The 20,337-nt window shown below is 46.3% G+C and overlaps 1 protein-coding gene across 1 annotated transcript in view; it reads left to right on the top strand.

Moving 5' to 3' along the window:
* Window positions 1-1,724: 1,724 nt before the first annotated feature.
* Window positions 1,725-20,337, top strand: part of jkamp (jnk1/mapk8 associated membrane protein) — a gene marked incomplete at its 5' end in the record, with an annotated part of 21,151 nt that continues 2,538 nt past the window's right edge. Inside the window, 6 exons of the mRNA XM_084308650.1 lie at window positions 1,725-1,733; window positions 1,857-1,865; window positions 1,947-1,955; window positions 2,489-2,628; window positions 2,822-3,003; window positions 6,983-7,059. Coding sequence (XP_084164776.1) covers window positions 1,725-1,733; window positions 1,857-1,865; window positions 1,947-1,955; window positions 2,489-2,628; window positions 2,822-3,003; window positions 6,983-7,059 — 426 coding nt within the window. The remainder of the gene's footprint in view (window positions 1,734-1,856; window positions 1,866-1,946; window positions 1,956-2,488; window positions 2,629-2,821; window positions 3,004-6,982; window positions 7,060-20,337) is intronic.

Genomic DNA, 20,337 nt, shown 5'->3' with positions numbered 1-20,337 from the left:
AATACTGTATGATATGATGTATATAATACTGTATGATATGATCTATATAATATAATACTGTAAGATATGATGTATATAATACTGTAAGATATGATGTATATAATATATATATAATATAATACTGTAAGATAATATATATATAATATAATACTGTAAGATATGATTTATATAATATAATATATATAATATTCTAAGATATAATATAATACTGTAAGATATGATGTATAATAATACTGTAAGATATAATATAATACTGTAAGTCTTAGATATGATGTATATAATATAATACTGTAAGATATGATCTATATAATATATATATAATATAATACTGTAAGATATAATATATATAATATAATACTGTAAGATATAATATAATACTGTAAGATATGATGTATATAATATAATACTGTAAGATATGATCTATATAATATAATACTGTAAGATATAATAATATAATACTGTAAGATATGATCTATAGCGCTCGCTATACTCATAACTTCATGTCAGATGATTTTCAAAAAGGTGCATGAGTCAATGCAAAAAAAGAACAAGCGAAGATACTGCTGAGAGTTCAGAACGTTGAACATCTTTCACTCCATAGATTAATCTAGATAAAAAAAATGTAATGCTTTAAATAATTTAAATGAATCTCCAAAATTAAAGCATTAACTTTGACAAGGGGTTTCAAGTATTAAAAAAAAAGTACAACTGATCCAATCTTCTCAATCTTTAGCAAAATAACATTTCAGAATATGAACAGTTCTTCAGAACATGGGCTTCTCTTACCTACTCCTTGCTGCCAGAGACTCGGCAGCGCTTCCTCTTATGTCTTGTGTCTTCCCCCTTGTGTGGCAGCGCTTCCTCTTATGTCTTGTGTCTTCCCCCTTGTGTGGCAGCGCTTCCTCTTATGTCTTGTGTCTTCCCCCCTGTGTGGCAGCGCTTCCTCTTATGTCTTGTGTCTTCCCCCCTGTGTGGCAGCGCTTCCTCTTATGTCTTGTGTCTTCCCCCTTGTGTGGCAGCGCTTCCTCGTATGTCTTGTGTCTTCCCCCTTGTGTGGCAGCGCTTCCTCTTATGTCTTGTGTCTTCCCCCTTGTGTGGCAGCGCTTCCTCGTATGTCTTGTGTCTTCCCCCTTGTGTGGCAGCGCTTCCTCTTATGTCTTGTGTCTTCCCCCTTGTGTGGCAGCGCTTCCTCTTATGTCTTGTGTCTTCCCCCTTGTGTGGCAGCGCTTCCTCTTATGTCTTGTGTCTTCCCCCTTGTGTGGCAGCGCTTCCTCTTATGTCTTGTGTCTTCCCCCTTGTGTGGCAGCGCTTCCTCTTATGTCTTGTGTCTTCCCCCTTGTGTGGCAGCGCTTCCTCTTATGTCTTGTGTCTTCCCCCTTGTGTGGCAGCGCTTCCTCTTATGTCTTGTGTCTTCCCCCTTGTGTGGCAGCGCTTCCTCTTATGTCTTGTGTCTTCCCCCTTGTGTGGCAGCGCTTCCTCGTATGTCTTGTGTCTTCCCCCTTGTGTGGCAGCGCTTCCTCTTATGTCTTGTGTCTTCCCCCTTGTGTGGCAGCGCTTCCTCGTATGTCTTGTGTCTTCCCCCTTGTGTGGCAGCGCTTCCTCTTATGTCTTGTGTCTTCCCCCTTGTGTGGCAGCGCTTCCTCTTATGTCTTGTGTCTTCCCCCTTGTGTGGCAGCGCTTCCTCGTATGTCTTGTGTCTTCCCCCTTGTGTGTCCTCTTGGCAGCGCTTCCTCGTATGTCTTGTGTCTTCCCCCTTGTGTGGCAGCGCTTCCTCGTATGTCTTGTGTCTTCCCCCTTGTGTGGCAGCGCTTCCTCTTATGTCTTGTGTCTTCCCCCCTTGTGTGTCCTCTTGGCAGCGCTTCCTCGTATGTCTTGTGTCTTCCCCCTTGTGTGGCAGCGCTTCCTCGTATGTCTTGTGTCTTCCCCCTTGTGTGTCCTCTTGGCAGCGCTTCCTCGTATGTCTTGTGTCATAACAACACCTCACAAACACCAGCAACTGAGTGGTCTCACTGGTGTCAGTGGACTCATCTGACACTGTGGTACCGTCCTGAGTCTGCTGTGACCCGGGGGGCCTCCAGGCTGTGGTACCGTCCTGAGTCTGCTGTGACCCGGGGGGCCTCCAGCTGCTGTGGTACCGTCCTGAGTCTGCTGTGACCCGGGGGGCCTCCAGCTGCTGTGGTACCGTCCTGAGTCTGCTGTGACCCGGGGGGCCTCCAGGCTGTGGTACCGTCCTGAGTCTGCTGTGACCCGGGGGGCCTCCAGGCTGTGGTACCGTCCTGAGTCTGCTGTGACCCGGGCCTCCAGCTGCTGTGGTACCGTCCTGAGTCTGCTGTGACCCGGGGGGCCTCCAGCTGCTGTGGTACCGTCCTGAGTCTGCTGTGACCCGGGGGGCCTCCAGGCTGTGGTACCGTCCTGAGTCTGCTGTGACCCGGGGGGCCTCCAGGCTGTGGTACCGTCCTGAGTCTGCTGTGACCCGGGGGGCCTCCAGCTGCTGTGGTACCGTCCTGAGTCTGCTGTGACCCGGGGGGCCTCCAGGCTGTGGTACCGTCCTGAGTCTGCTGTGACCCGGGCCTCCAGGCTGTGGTACCGTCCTGAGTCTGCTGTGACCCGGGGGGCCTCCAGGCTGTGGTACCGTCCTGAGTCTGCTGTGACCCGGGCCTCCAGGCTGGCTTTGTTGTATGTGTTGGATGGTGGGAAGCTCACAGACACGGATGTTCTGGGCTGTTTGCACGACGCCCCGGAGAGATGCTGTTGCTGTTTGTCCAGAACACCAGAACACCTTGTAACGTCTGTGTCTCTCTGTCTCTCTGTGTCTCTCCAGTTACACCATCGTGTTGATCTACTATGCGTTCTGCCTGGTGTTGATGATGATCCTGCGCCCCCTACTGGTGAAGAGGATAGCGTGCGGCCTGGGGAAGTCGGACCGCTTCAAGAGTATCTACGCGGCTCTTTACTTCTTCCCCGTTCTCACTGTCCTGCAGGCTGTGGGGGGAGGCCTGCTCTGTGAGTACTAGTAGGTTTACTCTGAGTACTAGTAGGCCTGCTCTGTGAGTACTAGTAGGTTTACTCTGAGTACTAGTAGGTTTACTCTGAGTACTAGTAGGTTTACTCTGTGAGTACTAGTAGGTTTACTCTGAGTACTAGTAGGTTTACTCTGAGTACTAGTAGGCCTACTCTGTGAGTACTAGTAGGTTTACTCTGTGAGTACTAGTAGGTTTACTCTGTGAGTACTAGTAGGTTTACTCTGAGTACTAGTAGGTTTACTCTGTGAGTACTAGTAGGTTTACTCTGTGAGTACTAGTAGGTTTACTCTGAGTACTAGTAGGTTTACTCTGTGAGTACTAGTAGGCCTACTCTGTGAGTACTAGTAGGTTTACTCTGAGTACTAGTAGGTTTACTCTGAGTACTAGTAGGTTTACTCTGAGTACTAGTAGGCCTACTCTGTGAGTACTAGTAGGTTTACTCTGTGAGTACTAGTAGGTTTACTCTGTGAGTACTAGTAGGTTTACTCTGAGTACTAGTAGGTTTACTCTGTGAGTACTAGTAGGCCTACTCTGTGAGTACTAGTAGGTTTACTCTGAGTACTAGTAGGTTTACTCTGTGAGTACTAGTAGGTTTACTCTGTGAGTACTAGTAGGTTTACTCTGTGAGTACTAGTAGGTTTACTCTGAGTACTAGTAGGTTTACTCTGAGTACTAGTAGGTTTACTCTGTGAGTACTAGTAGGTTTACTCTGAGTACTAGTAGGTTTACTCTGAGTACTAGTAGGTTTACTCTGTGAGTACTAGTAGGTTTACTCTGTGAGTACTAGTAGGTTTACTCTGTGAGTACTAGTAGGCCTACTCTGTGAGTACTAGTAGGTTTACTCTGTGAGTACTAGTAGGTTTACTCTGTGAGTACTAGTAGGTTTACTCTGTGAGTACTAGTAGGTTTACTCTGTGAGTACTAGTAGGTTTACTCTGTGAGTACTAGTAGGTTTACTCTGTGAGTACTAGTAGGTTTACTCTGTGAGTACTAGTAGGCCTACTCTGTGAGTACTAGTAGGTTTACTCTGAGTACTAGTAGGTTTACTCTGTGAGTACTAGTAGGTTTACTCTGTGAGTACTAGTAGGTTTACTCTGTGAGTACTAGTAGGTTTACTCTGAGTACTAGTAGGTTTACTCTGTGAGTACTAGTAGGTTTACTCTGAGTACTAGTAGGTTTACTCTGAGTACTAGTAGGTTTACTCTGTGAGTACTAGTAGGTTTACTCTGAGTACTAGTAGGTTTACTCTGTGAGTACTAGTAGGTTTACTCTGAGTACTAGTAGGTTTACTCTGAGTACTAGTAGGTTTACTCTGAGTACTAGTAGGTTTACTCTGAGTACTAGTAGGTTTACTCTGTGAGTACTAGTAGGTTTACTCTGAGTACTAGTAGGTTTACTCTGAGTACTAGTAGGTTTACTCTGAGTACTAGTAGGTTTACTCTGTGAGTACTAGTAGGTTTACTCTGTGAGTACTAGTAGGTTTACTCTGTGAGTACTAGTAGGTTTACTCTGAGTACTAGTAGGTTTACTCTGAGTACTAGTAGGTTTACTCTGAGTACTAGTAGGTTTACTCTGTGAGTACTAGTAGGTTTACTCTGTGAGTACTAGTAGGTTTACTCTGTGAGTACTAGTAGGTTTACTCTGTGAGTACTAGTAGGCCTACTCTGAGTACTAGTAGGTTTACTCTGAGTACTAGTAGGTTTACTCTGAGTACTAGTAGGTTTACTCTGTGAGTACTAGTAGGTTTACTCTGAGTACTAGTAGGCTTACTCTGTGAGTACTAGTAGGTTTACTCTGTGAGTACTAGTAGGTTTACTCTGTGAGTACTAGTAGGCCTGCTCTGTGAGTACTAGTAGGTTTACTCTGTGAGTACTAGTAGGTTTACTCTGTGAGTACTAGTAGGCCTGCTCTGTGAGTACTAGTAGGTTTACTCTGTGAGTACTAGTAGGTTTACTCTGTGAGTACTAGTAGGTTTACTCTGTGAGTACTAGTAGGCCTACTCTGAGTACTAGTAGGTTTACTCTGAGTACTAGTAGGTTTACTCTGAGTACTAGTAGGTTTACTCTGTGAGTACTAGTAGGTTTACTCTGAGTACTAGTAGGTTTACTCTGTGAGTACTAGTAGGTTTACTCTGTGAGTACTAGTAGGCTTACTCTGTGAGTACTAGTAGGCTTACTCTGAGTACTAGTAGGCTTACTCTCTGAGTACTAGTAGGCTTACTCTGAGTACTAGTAGGCTTACTCTCTGAGTACTAGTAGGTTTACTCTGAGTACTAGTAGGTTTACTCTGAGTACTAGTAGGTTTACTCTGAGTACTAGTAGGTTTACTCTGTGAGTACTAGTAGGTTTACTCTGAGTACTAGTAGGTTTACTCTGAGTACTAGTAGGTTTACTCTGAGTACTAGTAGGTTTACTCTGAGTACTAGTAGGTTTACTCTGAGTACTAGTAGGTTTACTCTGAGTACTAGTAGGTTTACTCTGAGTACTAGTAGGTTTACTCTGAGTACTAGTAGGTTTACTCTGAGTACTAGTAGGTTTACTCTGAGTACTAGTAGGTTTACTCTGAGTACTAGTAGGTTTACTCTGAGTACTAGTAGGTTTACTCTGTGAGTACTAGTAGGTTTACTCTGTGAGTACTAGTAGGTTTACTCTGTGAGTACTAGTAGGTTTACTCTGTGAGTACTAGTAGGTTTACTCTGTGAGGGGGGGGGGGGGGCTGTACATTGGAGGTGGGGGGGGGGCGGGGGGGGGGTTAGGTGGGTAGGTGGGGACACACTGTACACTGTATATTGGAATACTGACAAAGCCATACTTGGTCATCTACTGTACAACTGGGTTAGGACATTTGTAGGGGCCAGTTTCGAATTGCAGTCTCCCGTAGGTGTTCTTTGAGAGTGTTTTTGAAAGTGGGTAGTGTACCAGTAGTAATAATAGTTGTACTGCTACTAGACCGCGACCAAAAAGGGTTCTATTCTGTGTTACATATTGTGTTTATATTGCAGATCATGTATTAATCTGATGTGTTTATATTGCAGATCATGTATTAATCTGATGTGTTTATATTGCAGATCATGTATTAATCTGATGTGTTTATATTGCAGATCATGTATTAATCTGATGTGTTCATATTGCAGATCATGTATTAATCTGATGTGTTTATATTGCAGATCATGTATTAATCTGATGTGTTTATATTGCAGATCATGTATTAATCTGATGTGTTTATATTGCAGATCATGTATTAATCTGATGTGTTCATATTGCAGATCATGTATTAATCTGATGTGTTTATATTGCAGATCATGTATTAATCTGATGTGTTTATATTGCAGATCATGTATTAATCTGATGTGTTTATATTGCAGATCATGTATTAATCTGATGTGTTCATATTGCAGATCATGTATTAATCTGATGTGTTCATATTGCAGATCATGTATTAATCTGATGTGTTTATATTGCAGATCATGTATTAATCTGATGTGTTTATATTGCAGATCATGTATGAATCTGATGTGTTTATATTGCAGATCATGTATTAATCTGATGTGTTTATATTGCAGATCATGTATTAATCTGATGTGTTTATATTGCAGATCATGTATGAATCTGATGTGTTTATATTGCAGATCATGTATTAATCTGATGTGTTTATATTGCAGATTATGTATTAATCTGATGTGTTTATATTGCAGATCATGTATTAATCTGATGTGTTTATATTGCAGATCATGTATTAATCTGATGTGTTTATATTGCAGATCATGTATGAATCTGATGTGTTTATATTGCAGATCATGTATTAATCTGATGTGTTTATATTGCAGATCATGTATGAATCTGATGTGTTTATATTGCAGATCATGTATGAATCTGATGTGTTTATATTGCAGATCATGTATTAATCTGATGTGTTTATATAGATCATGTATTAATCTGATGTGTTTATATTGATTATAGATTATTCCTTCCCCTACATCATCCTGGTGTTGTCTCTGCTGACTCTGGCCGTCTACATGTCTGCCTCCGACATCCAGGTAACACACCGCTCTGTGTGTGTGTGTGTGTGTGTGTGTGTGTGTGTGTGTCTGTGTGTGTGTGTGTCTGTGTGTGTGTGTGTGTCTGTGTGTGTGTGTGTGTGTCTGTGTGTGTGTGTGTGTGTGTGTGTGTGTGTGTGTGTGTCTGTGTGTGTGTGTGTGTGTGTGTGTGTGTGTGTGTGTGTGTGTGTGTGTGTCTGTGTGTGTGTCTGTGTGTGTGTGTGTGTGTGTGTGTGTGTGTGTGTGTGTGTCTGTGTGTCTGTGTGTGTCTGTGTGGAGGGGGGTGACAGGATGTGTGTGTGTGTGTGTGTGTGTGTGTGTGTGTGTGTGTGTGTGTGTGTGTGTGTCTGTGTGGAGGGGGGTGACAGGATGTGTGTGTGTGTGTGTGTGTGTGTGTGTGTGTGTCTGTGTGTGTGTGTGTGTGTGTGTGTGTGTGTGTGTGTGTGTGTGTGTCTGTGTGTGTGTGTGTGTCTGTGTGGAGGGGGGTGACAGGATGTGTGTGTGTGTGTGTGTGTGTGTGTGTGTGTGTGTGTGTGTGTGTGTGTGTGTGTGTGTGTGTGTGTGTGTGTCTGTGTGGAGGGGGGTGACAGGATGTGTGTGTGTGTGTGTGTGTGTGTGTGTGTGTGTGTGTGTCTGTGTGGAGGGGGGTGACAGGATGTGTGTGTGTGTGTGTGTGTGTGTGTGTGTGTGTGTGTGTGTGTGTGTGTGTGTGTGTGTGTGTGTGTGTCTGTGTGTGTGTGTGTGTGTGTGTGTGTGTGTGTGTGTGTGTGTGTCTGTGTGTGTGTGTGTGTCTGTGTGGAGGGGGGTGACAGGATGTGTGTGTGTGTGTGTGTGTGTGTGTGTGTGTGTGTGTGTGTGTGTGTGTGTGTGTGTGTCTGTGTGGAGGGGGGTGACAGGATGTGTGTGTGTGTGTGTGTGTGTGTGTGTGTGTGTGTGTGTGTCTGTGTGGAGGGGGGTGACAGGATGTGTGTGTGTGTGTGTGTGTGTGTGTGTGTGTGTGTGTGTGTGTGTGTGTGTGTGTGTGTGTGTGTGTGTGTGTGTGTGTGTGTGTGTGTGTGTGTGTGTCTGTGTGTGTGTGTGTGTGTGTGTGTGTGTGTGTGTGTCTGTGTGTGTGTGTGTGTCTGTGTGGAGGGGGGTGACAGGATGTGTGTGTGTGTGTGTGTGTGTGTGTGTGTGTGTGTGTGTGTGTGTGTGTGTGTGTCTGTGTGGAGGGGGGTGACAGGATGTGTGTGTGTGTGTGTGTGTGTGTGTGTGTGTGTGTGTGTGTCTGTGTGGAGGGGGGTGACAGGATGTGTGTGTGTGTGTGTGTGTGTGTGTGTGTGTGTGTGTGTGTGTGTGTGTGTGTGTCTGTGTGTGTGTGTGTGTGTGTGTGTGTGTGTCTGTGTGTGTGTCTGTGTGTGTGTGTGTGTCTGTGTGGAGGGGGGTGACAGGATGTGTGTGTGTGTGTGTGTGTGTGTGTGTGTGTGTGTGTGTGTGTGTGTGTGTGTGTGTGTGTGTGTGTGTGTGTGTGTCTGTGTGGAGGGGGGTGACAGGATGTGTGTGTGTGTGTGTGTGTGTGTGTGTGTGTGTGTGTGTGTGTGTGTGTGTGTGTGTGTGTGTGTGTGTCTGTGTGGAGGGGGGTGACAGGATGTGTGTGTGTGTGTGTGTGTGTGTGTGTGTGTGTGTGTGTGTGTGTGTGTGTGTGTGTGTGTGTGTGTGTGTGTGTGTGTGTGTGTGTGTGTGTGTGTGTGTGTGTGTGTGTGTGTGTGTGTGTGTGTGTGTGTGTGTGTGTGTCTGTGTGTGTGTGTGTCTGTGTGGAGGGGGGTGACAGGATGTGTGTGTGTGTGTGTGTGTGTGTGTGTGTGTGTGTGTGTGTGTGTGTGTGTGTGTGTGTGTGTGTGTCTGTGTGTGTGTGTGTGTGTGTGTGTGTGTGTGTGTCTGTGTGTGTGTGTGTGTGTGTGTGTGTGTCTGTGTGTCTGTGTGTCTGTGTGTGTGTGTGTGTGTGTGTGTGTGTGTGTGTGTGTCTGTGTGTCTGTGTCTGTGTGTGTGTGTGTGTGTGTGTGTGTGTGTCTGTGTGTGTGTGTGTGTGTGTGTGTGTGTGTGTGTCTGTGTGTCTGTGTGTGTGTGTGTCTGTGTGTGTGTGTGTCTGTGTGTGTGTGTGTCTGTGTGTGTGTGTGTGTGTGTCTGTGTGTGTGTGTGTCTGTGTGTGTGTGTGTCTGTGTGTGTGTCAATAGCGCCAATCTGAGAAAGGTATTGCCTGATTTCTACCAGCATGTGACTTGCAACACCAGAGGCGGTAACATCCTAGATCACTGTTACACGCAATTTAAAGGTGGCTACAAGGCTCATTCTGATAGTGGCTTTGGCAAGTCAGATCACGCATCCATTTTCCTTACACCAAAGTACAGACAAAGAATTAAAAGTACTCCCGTAGTCTCGCGAGAGGTGCAGAAATGGGATGTGACGTCAGAGGATACACTAGTGTCAGTGTTTCACAACACAGACTGGATTGTATTCCGCGACACAGATAACATTAATGCCTACACGGAGACAGTGCTGGACTATGTCTGTACTAGGGTGAAAGAAACAATCCCCACTACCAAAATGAAAGTTTACCCAAATCAAAAACCCTGGGTAGACAAATCCGTCCGTGAAGCTCTGAGAGAGCGCACCAAAGCATACAATGACGGCCTAGTGGCAGGCAACATGAACGACCACAAGGTGGCGCAACACAACGTAAGGAGGACAGTGACAGAGGCCAAACGACGCTACAGGGATAAAATTGAACTCCAGTTTGAACAAGCTGACTCTAGAGCTATGTGGCAGGGGCTCAAAACGATGACAGACTACAAAGGCGCCTCCCTCAAACTGAACAGTGACATCTCCTTAGCAAACGACCTCAATACCTTCTATGCGAGGTTTGATGCTGGTAATAACAACACCAGCTCACAAGCCTCGGCAATGGGGGGGGGGGGGTCGGCTGCTGATGGAGGCGCAGTGTTCAGGGTAACAGAGCATGAGGTGAGGCGGACCTTTAAAAAAGTGAATATCAGGAAGGCAGCAGGTCCGGACGGCATCCCCGGCCGCGTCCTAAAAGTCTGTGCCGACCAACTGGCCCCAGTATTCACTGACATATTTAACCTGTCCTTAGAACAGGCTGTCATCCCCACCTGCCTGAAGAAGTCCACTATTATCCCTGTACCCAAAAAATCCAAGCCTGCTTGCCTCAACGACTACCGCCCTGTAGCTCTCACCTCCATAGCCATGAAGTGCTTTGAGAAGCTAGTAAAGGGCTACATCTGCTCCTCCCTCCCCATCAACATGGACCCCCTGCAATTTGCATACCGCCCCAACAGGTCCACGGAGGACGCCAATATCCCATGTGCTGCACACAGCAGCATCACACCTGGACAAGAGGCAGGGGAACTATGTGAGAATGCTATTCATCGACTACAGCTCGGCATTCAATACCATAGTCCCCTCCATACTCATAGCCAAGCTCAGGGACCTGGGCTTGGGCTATGACCTCTGCCAGTGGGTCTTGGACTTCCTGACTGGCAGACCCCAGGTGGTGAGAGCAGGCAACTGCACCTCCTCATCCATCACCCTCAACATAGGGGCCCCCCAGGGCTGTGTTCTGAGTCCCCTCCTCTACTCCCTGTACACACACGACTGTGTGGCTCAGCGGAGTAGCAATACAATCGTCAAATTTGCTGACGACACAGTGGTGGTGGGCCTGATCTCTGCCAACGACGAGAGGGCCTACCTGGAAGAGGTCAAGGTCCTGGCGGGATGGTGCCAGGGAAACAGCCTCTCCCTGAACGTCAGCAAAACAAAGGAGATGATTGTGGACTTCAGGAGGTCGGGGGGTCAAGGACTACAGCCCCCTCAGCATCGACGGGGCACCGGTTGAGAGAGTCAACAGCTTCAAGTACCTCGGAGCCCACATATCCGAGGACTTGAAATGGACCATACACATTAACAGTGTGGTGAAGAAGGCACGACAACGCCTCTACTTCCTCAGGCGCCTAAGGAAGTTCCAAGTCAGCCAGAAGATCCTTAAGAACTTCTACTCATGTACAATAGAGAGCATCTTGACCGGCAACATCACCTCCTGGTTTGGGAATAGCACTGCAAAAGACCAAAGCAGACTACAAAGAGTGACACGTTCAGCCGAACGCACAATCGGAGGGGGGCTCCCCACCCTCCAGAACATTTACTACAAGCGTTGCAAGGGGAAGGCTAAGAGAATTATTAAGGACTCGAGCCACCCGAACAACTGCCTCTTTGAACTGCTGCCGTCAGGCAAGCGATACAGGAGTCTCAAGGCGAGCACAGAAAGACTCAGAAGTAGCTTCTATCCCCAGGCCATCAGGCTGCTAAACGAACAATGAATGAACACTACACAACAACAACCACCAAACACACATAGCACACACATCCACACGCACACACTCACTTTAAAACAAACACACTGTAGCACCCACTACACACACTTTATAGCACACACCCACTTTAAACAAACACACTGTAGCACCCACTCCCCACACTTTATATTTATGGATGAAGGATTGCACTACAACTCGTACACCTTACTGTAAATTGTACCTAAAATTGTACCTCATCCCATTTCTGCTTTGCACTAGATAGTACTGTACATTAGTACACTGCATAGTTGTGTATTGTATATTATATGGTAACTCAGAACATTGTACATATGTCTATACCGAACAACTGTGACCTCATTTTCTTCTTCTAAATTCATGCTATATTATGTTATTATGTTATTTGATACTATCTTGTCTAGCACAGTCTCTGGAGCGTAACAGTAAGAAGCATTTTGTATGAAAGTATTCTGTACTTCTGTATGACAACTATTAAAGAACTTGAACTTGTGTGTGTGTCTGTGTGTGTGTGTGTCTGTGTGTGTGTGTGTCTGTGTGTGTGTGTGTGTGTGTCTGTGTGTGTGTGTCTGTGTGTGTGTGTGTCTGTGTGTCTGTGTGTGTGTGTGTGTGTGTGTCTGTGTGTCTGTGTGTGTGTGTGTGTGTGTGTGTGTCTGTGTGTGTGTGTGTGTGTGTGTGTGTCTGTGTGTGTGTGTGTCTGTGTGTGTGTGTGTCTGTGTGTGTGTGTGTGTGTCTGTGTGTGTGTGTGTGTGTGTGTGTGTGTGTGTGTGTGTGTGTGTGTCTGTGTGTGTGTGTGTGTGTGTGTGTGTGTGTGTGTGTCTGTGTGTGTGTCTGTGTGTGTGTGTGTGTGTGTGTGTGTGTGTGTGTGTGTGTGTCTGTGTGTGTGTGTGTCTGTGTGTGTGTGTCTGTGTCTGTGTCTGTGTCTGTGTCTGTGTGTGTGTGTGTGTGTGTGTGTGTGTGTGTGTGTGTGTGTGTGTGTGTGTGTGTGTGTCTGTGTGTGTGTCTGTGTCTGTGTCTGTGTGTGTGTGTGTGTGTGTGTGTGTGTGTGTGTGTGTGTGTCTGTGTGTCTGTGTGTGTGTGTGTGTGTGTGTGTGTGTGTGTGTGTCTGTGTGTCTGTGTGTGTGTGTGTGTGTCTGTGTGTGTGTGTGTGTGTGTGTGTCTGTGTGTGTGTCTGTGTGTGTGTGTGTGTGTGTGTGTGTGTGTGTGTGTGTGTCTGTGTGTGTGTGTGTGTGTGTGTGTGTGTCTGTGTGTGTGTGTGTGTGTGTGTCTGTGTGTGTGTGTGTGTGTGTGTGTGTGTGTGTGTGTGTGTCTGTGTGTGTGTGTGTGTGTGTGTGTCTGTGTGTGTGTGTGTGTGTGTGTGTGTCTGTGTGTGTGTGTGTGTGTCTGTGTGTGTGTGTGTGTGTGTGTGTGTGTGTCTGTGTGTGTGTGTGTGTGTGTCTGTGTGTGTGTGTGTCTGTGTGTGTGTGTGTGTGTCTGTGTGTGTGTGTGTGTGTGTGTGTGTGTGTCTGTGTGTGTGTGTGTGTGTGTGTGTGTGTGTGTGTGTGTGTGTGTGTGTGTGTGTCTGTGTGTGTGTCTGTGTGTGTGTCTGTGTGTGTGTGTGTGTCTGTGTGTGTGTGTGTGTCTGTGTGTGTGTGTGTGTCTGTGTGTGTGTGTGTGTGTGTGTGTCTGTGTGTGTGTCTGTGTGTGTGTGTGTGTGTGTGTGTGTGTGTGTGTGTGTCTGTGTGTGTGTGTGTGTGTCTGTGTGTGTGTGTGTCTGTGTGTGTGTGTGTGTGTGTGTGTGTGTGTGTGTGTGTGTGTGTCTGTGTGTGTGTGTGTGTGTGTGTGTGTCTGTGTGTGTGTGTGTGTGTCTGTGTGTGTGTGTGTGTGTGTGTGTGTCTGTGTGTGTGTGTGTCTGTGTGTGTGTGTGTGTGTCTGTGTGTGTGTGTGTGTGTGTGTGTCTGTGTGTGTGTCTGTGTGTGTGTGTGTGTGTGTGTGTGTGTGTGTGTGTGTGTGTGTGTCTGTGTGTGTGTGTGTGTGTCTGTGTGTGTGTGTGTGTGTGTGTGTCTGTGTGTGTGTGTGTCTGTGTGTGTGTGTGTGTGTGTGTGTGTGTGTGTGTGTGTGTGTGTGTGTGTGTGTGTGTGTCTGTGTGTGTGTGTGTGTGTGTGTGTCTGTGTGTGTGTGTGTGTGTCTGTGTGTGTGTGTGTGTGTGTGTGTGTGTGTCTGTGTGTGTGTGTGTGTGTGTGTGTGTCTGTGTGTGTGTGTGTGTGTCTGTGTGTGTGTGTGTGTGTGTGTGTGTGTGTGTGTGTGTGTGTGTCTGTGTGTGTGTGTGTGTGTGTGTGTGTGTGTGTGTGTGTGTGTGTGTGTGTGTGTGTGTCTGTGTGTGTGTGTGTGTGTGTGTGTGTCTGTGTGTGTGTGTGTGTATGTGTGTGTCTGTGTGTGTGTGTGTCTGTGTGTGTGTGTGTGTCTGTGTGTGTGTGTGTGTGTGTGTGTCTGTGTGTGTGTGTGTGTGTGTGTGTGTGTGTGTGTCTGTGTGTGTGTGTGTGTGTGTGTGTCTGTGTGTGTGTGTGTGTGTGTGTGTCTGTGTGTGTGTGTGTGTGTGTGTCTGTGTCTGTGTGTGTGTGTGTCTGTGTGTCTGTGTGTGTGTGTGTGTGTGTGTGTGTGTGTGTGTCTGTGTGTGTGTGTGTGTGTGTGTCTGTGTGTGTGTGTGTGTGTGTGTGTGTCTGTGTGTGTGTGTGTGTGTGTGTGTCTGTGTGTGTGTGTGTCTGTGTGTGTGTGTGTCTGTGTGTGTGTGTGTGTGTGTGTGTGTGTCTGTGTGTGTGTGTGTGTGTGTGTGTGTGTGTGTGTGTGTGTGTCTGTGTGTGTGTGTGTGTGTGTGTGTGTGTGTGTGTGTGTGTGTCTGTGTGTGTGTGTGTCTGTGTGTGTGTGTGTGTGTGTGTGTGTGTGTGTGTGTGTGTGTCTGTGTGTGTGTGTGTGTGTGTGTGTGTCTGTGTGTGTGTGTGTGTGTGTCTGTGTGTGTGTGTGTGTGTGTGTGTGTGTGTGTGTGTGTGTGTGTGTGTGTCTGTGTGTGTGTGTGTCTGTGTGTGTGTGTGTGTGTCTGTGTGTGTGTGTGTGTGTCTGTGTGTGTGTGTGTGTGTGTGTGTGTCTGTGTGTGTGTGTGTCTGTGTGTGTGTGTGTGTGTGTGTGTGTGTGTGTGTCTGTGTTAAGGCTGTTTCCCCGAAGCCTGTTTTTGGGATTCGAACTTCGTCGGGTTCGAACCTTCGTTTTTATTAATATAAAAAAAAAATTTTGTAATATTATTATTATTATTATTATTTTTTATATATATCCTCAAACAAAATCCTCAATTTGAATAAAGTGCTTAATCTGATTAAATGAGTTTATTTAAAAAAATGTATTAAATCAACTTTCCAGCCCCAGTCCAGGGAGAAGCCCCAACTAAATTTACATTACACTAAACTAACATCCGCGGAGCTAATGATGCTAATGATGGAGCATCACCGTCGGTTGTGTGATAGTAAAGGGTTAACCTTCTGTCGTGTGGCAGTGAAAGGGTTAACCTTCTGTCGTGTGGCAGTGAAAGGGTTAACCTTCTGTCGTGTGGCAGTGAAAGGGTTAACCTTCTGTCGTGTGGCAGTGAAAGGGTTAACCTTCTGTCGTGTGGCAGTGAAAGGGTTAACCGGCTGTCGTGTCAGTGAAAGGGTTAATTTGAACCATCGTTGGAACCTGGCTGAGACGGGAGCCTGTTTGCTATAGGCTGAGACGGGAGCCTGTTTGTTATAGGCTGAGACAGGAGCCTGTTTGCTATAGGCTGAGACAGGAGCCTGTTTGCTATAGGCTGAGACGGGAGCCTGTTTGTTATAGGCTGAGACGGGAGCCTGTTTGTTATAGGCTGAGACGGGAGCCTGTTTGCTATAGGCTGAGACGGGAGCCTGTTTACTATAGGCTGAGACAGGAGCCTGTTTGCTATAGGCTGAGACGGGAGCCTGTTTGCTATAGGCTGAGACGGGAGCCTGTTTGCTATAGGCTGAGACGGGAGCCTGTTTGCTATAGGCTGTGACGGGAGCCTGTTTGCTATAGGCTGAGACAGGAGCCTGTTTGTTAACCTTCTGTAGTGGTAGTGAAAGGTTAACCTTCTGTAGTGTGGTAGTGAAAGGTTAACCTTCTGTAGTGTGGTAGTGAAAGGTTAACCTTCTGTAGTGTGGTAGTGAAAGGGTTAACCTGTAGTGTGGTAGTGAAAGGTTAACCGTCTGTAGTGTGGTAGTGAAAGGTTAACATTCTGTAGTGTGGTAGTGAAAGGTTAACCGTCTGTAGTGTGGTAGTGAAAGGGTTAACCGTCTGTAGTGTGGTAGTGAAAGGTTAACCTTCTGTAGTGTGGTAGTGAAAGGTTAACCTTCTGTAGTGTGGTAGTGAAGGGTTAACCTTCTGTAGTGTGGTAGTGAAAGGTTAACCTTCTGTAGTGTGGTAGTGAAAGGTTAACCTTCTGTAGTGTGGTAGTGAAAGGTTAACCTTCTGTAGTGTGGTAGTGAAAGGTTAACCTTCTGTAGTGTGGTAGTGAAAGGGTTAACCTGTAGTGTGGTAGTGAAAGGTTAACCGTCTGTAGTGTGGTAGTGAAAGGTTAACATTCTGTAGTGTGGTAGTGAAAGGGTTAACCTGTAGTATGGTAGTGAAACAGTTAACCTTCTGTAGTGTGGTAGTGAAATGTTAACCGTCTGTAGTGTGGTAGTGAAAGGGTTAACCGTCTGTAGTGTGGTAGTGAAAGGTTAACCTTCTGTAGTGTGGTAGTGAAAGGTTAACCTTCTGTAGTGTGGTAGTGAAAGGTTAACCTTCTGTAGTGTGGTAGTGAAAGGTTAACCTTCTGTAGTGTGGTAGTGAAAGGTTAATCTTCTGTAGTGTGGTAGTGAAAGGTTAACCTTCTGTAGTGTGGTAGTGAAAGGTTAATCTTCTGTAGTGTGGTAGTGAAAGGTTAACCTTCTGTAGTGTGGTAGTGAAAGGTTAATCTTCTGTAGTGTGATAGTGAAAGGGTTCAAAGACGACCACAGTGGATCTCGTTGCACACACACACAAAAAACTCAAACTACAAGTGAAGCTATTTAATCTCATCGCCAGAAATATCTTAATTTATTTCAAGAAAAAGTCCTTACAAATGAGTGAGGATAGAGGCGGTTAGGTGGCCGAGCGGAGATTGCGTTCACCAGCTTGGCTGGCCGTCTGCACCAGGCCATGTGAGCGGATCGGAGCGTGAGCGGCGCGGGGCGCGGAGGGGGCGGTTTTGACGTGAGCGAGGAGTGGGTTTTAAAATGGGTCGGCGCGACGTCCGGAGCGAGAGTTCTCCTCCGCTCCAATCCACTCCAGGTCGCTCACAGTGGTTTAACACTGTTGATGTAATATACATGCAGTACAATGCCAAAGCAACAGATGGCGATGTACAAACATGAAGGCCATTTTCAACCAATGAGAAGGGTGAACCTGTGATATCCGGTTCAGGCTTTGTCACTGTAGAGACGCCCACACTCACTCCTGTTAGAAAAAGTATCGACGCCATTGTTGTTGACGTTAGCTTACATGCTAACGTTAATGGCAGCGACCATAGCATTGTGGCTCGGCTAGCCTATCATCGCTTAATATAGCTAGTGAATGGATAAACAACGTTATTTAACATTGCAGAATGGGTACAATTACAATGCGGCTCAATACAAACAATTGTTAAGGGGCCCAGGGGGTGTAGACTGTTGTAGTTTGAGCTAATTTACACCATGCTCCAAAAAAAAAAAAAAAATCTGCCGAGCGATCTGGCGCGGGGCTCGATTCAAGGTGAGCGGGGAGCGAGCAGAGAGCGACTTGGGGGCGGGGTCAACATGATCGATTAGCGGAGCGGACCAAGCTTTAAAGAGCGAAGAGCGGATTTCTCGGCCGCGCCGATCCGCTCACGTGGCCTGGTCTGCACTAATACAATTGGCTGTATTAGAGGGTGGGAGAAGCTGGCGGGGTGGGTCCGGGTCGTTGTAAACAGCGACTCCTACAGTTCGGTCGGGGCGCCTGCTAAGCGCGGATAGGACTTGAGGGGGATAGTGTGATCCTCCCACACGCTACGCCCTCTCGATGAGAATCCGCGCTGCCAGGTGAAAAGAAGCGGTGATTGGCTGGTGTGTCGGAGGAAGCACGTGATAGCCTCCACTCTCCCAGATGATCTGACTGTGGGGGGTAAGTGCGCAGCGACCAGGAAGGGACTGGGAATTGGCATACGACTAACATTGGGATGGGAGAAAATCGGAGGAAAAAAGACCAAAAAAAAAAAAAAAAAAAATTGTGAGGATGGAGATGTTTCATGATAGAGGATTCTGCTTACATGAGGACCACACGCTATTCTCTATGATGGACAGGGTTCGCACAAGGTCCTTGAAGTGCTTAACACATTGATTGCCAGGCAGCAGGGGGCACTGTGGGCCTTCAGTGCCAGCATTCTATTCAATGGATAGAATGGCGTGTTTGCAGTGCTAAAAACTATATTTTATATTATAGCTATCTAATAACGCAGTCGATTGTCAGTGAGTTGCTTCTGGTCAACATGCAAAAAACGGATTGTTTTTTCATCCGTACACTTCCGTTTTATAACGTTTTGAGTATAATTTGGGTGATTCTTAGTAATCCCAGGAAAAGACTCGAAAATCGCCCTTTAGTGAAATCCAGTTATCACATTGTCATTTTTCGCCTGATTATCTAATCATCCTGAAATCAACGCTAGATTATCATTATTATGTCTCCTCGTGCATACATGAAATGGGCCCTGGAGCGCGGCGCTCCCCCCCCCCCCCTCCTGCACCCAACGGTAAACAGCACACACACAGTCCACACAGATAGCTTCAATTGCGGGAGAAAAAAATATCAGATCAACGCAAGATTGGATATATAGTGTCCTTACCTGGTCTCTGATGTAATGCAAAAAGAATAATCCAATTATATGATCGCCATTCCAGTTATCCACAGCGATCCTGTCTCCGACGTTATTGGGCATTGCACATCAGTTGTCCAAGCCATCCCTACAAGTGCTTGTTTTGCCCAAGTGTTTAGGACCCGCCCTCACGCTGCAGCTCGGTAGAGAAAATAAACGACATAGTTTCTAATGGAGTGCAATAGCGGCCGACGGCGTTAGAGGGCGGTATTGCCCGTCTGCCAGCTCAGACACACTCAGAACAGCATGCACAAGGTGTCCCTATGAATTATGAATGGCAATAGCGAACTAGACAATTCCGCGCGGGGGAAATTGTGAAAGTGTGGGTGACGCCTGTGCACCGCCGGCCAACGGGAGAGGGTCTCTCGCGAGTCTCTATGACAAACAGTTCAAAAGATACAAAAAGGGGGCACGGCCTAAGGATCGGGGGCGTGGTCAACATAGACCAATGAAAGATGACATCCCTACTGAGTACAATGACACAACCCACAAGTCTCTATGACAAACGGTTAAAAAGATACACAAAGGGGGAGGAGCCAAACTATGGGCGTGGTCAACATAGACCAATGAAAGAGGACATCCCTACTGAGTACAATGCCACAACCCGCAAGTCTCTACGACAAACGGTTCAAGAGATACAAAAAGGGGGCGGGGCCTAATGATAAGGGGGGAACCAATGGGGTGTGGTCAACATAGACCAATGAAAGATGACATCCCTACTGAGTACAATGACACAACCCGCAAGTCTATGACAAACGGTTCAAAAGATACACAAAGGGGGAGGAGCCAAACTATGGGCGTGGTCAACATAGACCAATGAAAGAGGACATCCCCACTGAGTACAATGCCACAACCCGCAAGTCTCTACGACAAACGGTTCAAGAGGGGGTGTGGCCTAAGGGTGTGTGGTCTAAGGTCTAAGGATCGGGGGAGTGGTCAACATAGACCAATGAAAGAGGACATCCCTACTGAGTACAATGCCACAACCTGCAATTCTCTACGACAAACGGTTCAAGAGATACACAAAGGGGCCCTCAAGGGTTAACTCCCTGAGAGGTCATTGCTAGGTCATTCAGCACACCTGCTCCCCCTAATTGATTCTAATCCTAATTGACACAATGACTCTGCACTTTGGACCCAATGTATTTCAATGAGGGCTGACGCATCCTTCAGTCTCACGATGATTAAAGCAAAACTATAAGAGATGAAGCTTAGTCCTCTTAATCTGAGCGCTTGAGGACCCCAATGAAGGGTTCTGTGCGATATTGTGTAATTCCGTCGACAATTGTGGCCTGGGTGGCGATCGGGAAACAAGGGGGGAAACGCAAAAAAATCTGGTTTTTGCTAGAGTGAGGAACCCATTCGTGTCTATGTGGACCATAACTTTCAAACAAATGGTCATAAGTTGCGATAGAAATTCCATTTATTTTTCTTTTGTGAGCGAGGGCACAGCCGTGTCATCGTTTTGATGTGTTGTTTTTATATCTACGTCCAAAATTGAGATCACTGAGATCGCAATTTACAAAAGATGATGTTAAAAAAATAAATCCATCTCCTCTAACACTCTAATTCGCCATTCATTCCCTATGGACCGAAATGTTCCTGTTTAAAGTCGATTTGTAGCCAAACGGTGCGGTGAAACTTTCCGAAAAGTAATAGCAACTCGAGTTGGAGCAAGCCGGTCGTTTTGATACCTTTCACGTGTATGTGGTGCGAAAGCTCTGGGAGGGGTTAGCGTACAAAAATCGGCGGAATAAAGAATAAAGAATAGTATAGATTACTATAGTGTGGCAAGTGACCTGGTCACCCACACTAATAAAAGAAATACCGAAGCAAAAACGTAGATCTACGTTTCTGTGACGTGGCCGGCACTCAAGCGCTGGGCCACAGAAACGTAGTTCTACGTTAACGGCACTGAAAGTGTTAAAGTGCTTGATTTTTTACCAAAAAAAGTCAAGGCCTGGAATT

This window comes from Notolepis coatsorum, assembly GCF_963971535.1.
Source record: "Notolepis coatsorum genome assembly, chromosome: 2".
Taxonomy (NCBI): Eukaryota; Metazoa; Chordata; class Actinopteri; order Aulopiformes; family Paralepididae; genus Notolepis; species Notolepis coatsorum.
The sequence above is the reverse complement of the archived record's forward strand: the minus strand, read 5'-3'. Positions and strand labels throughout refer to the sequence as shown.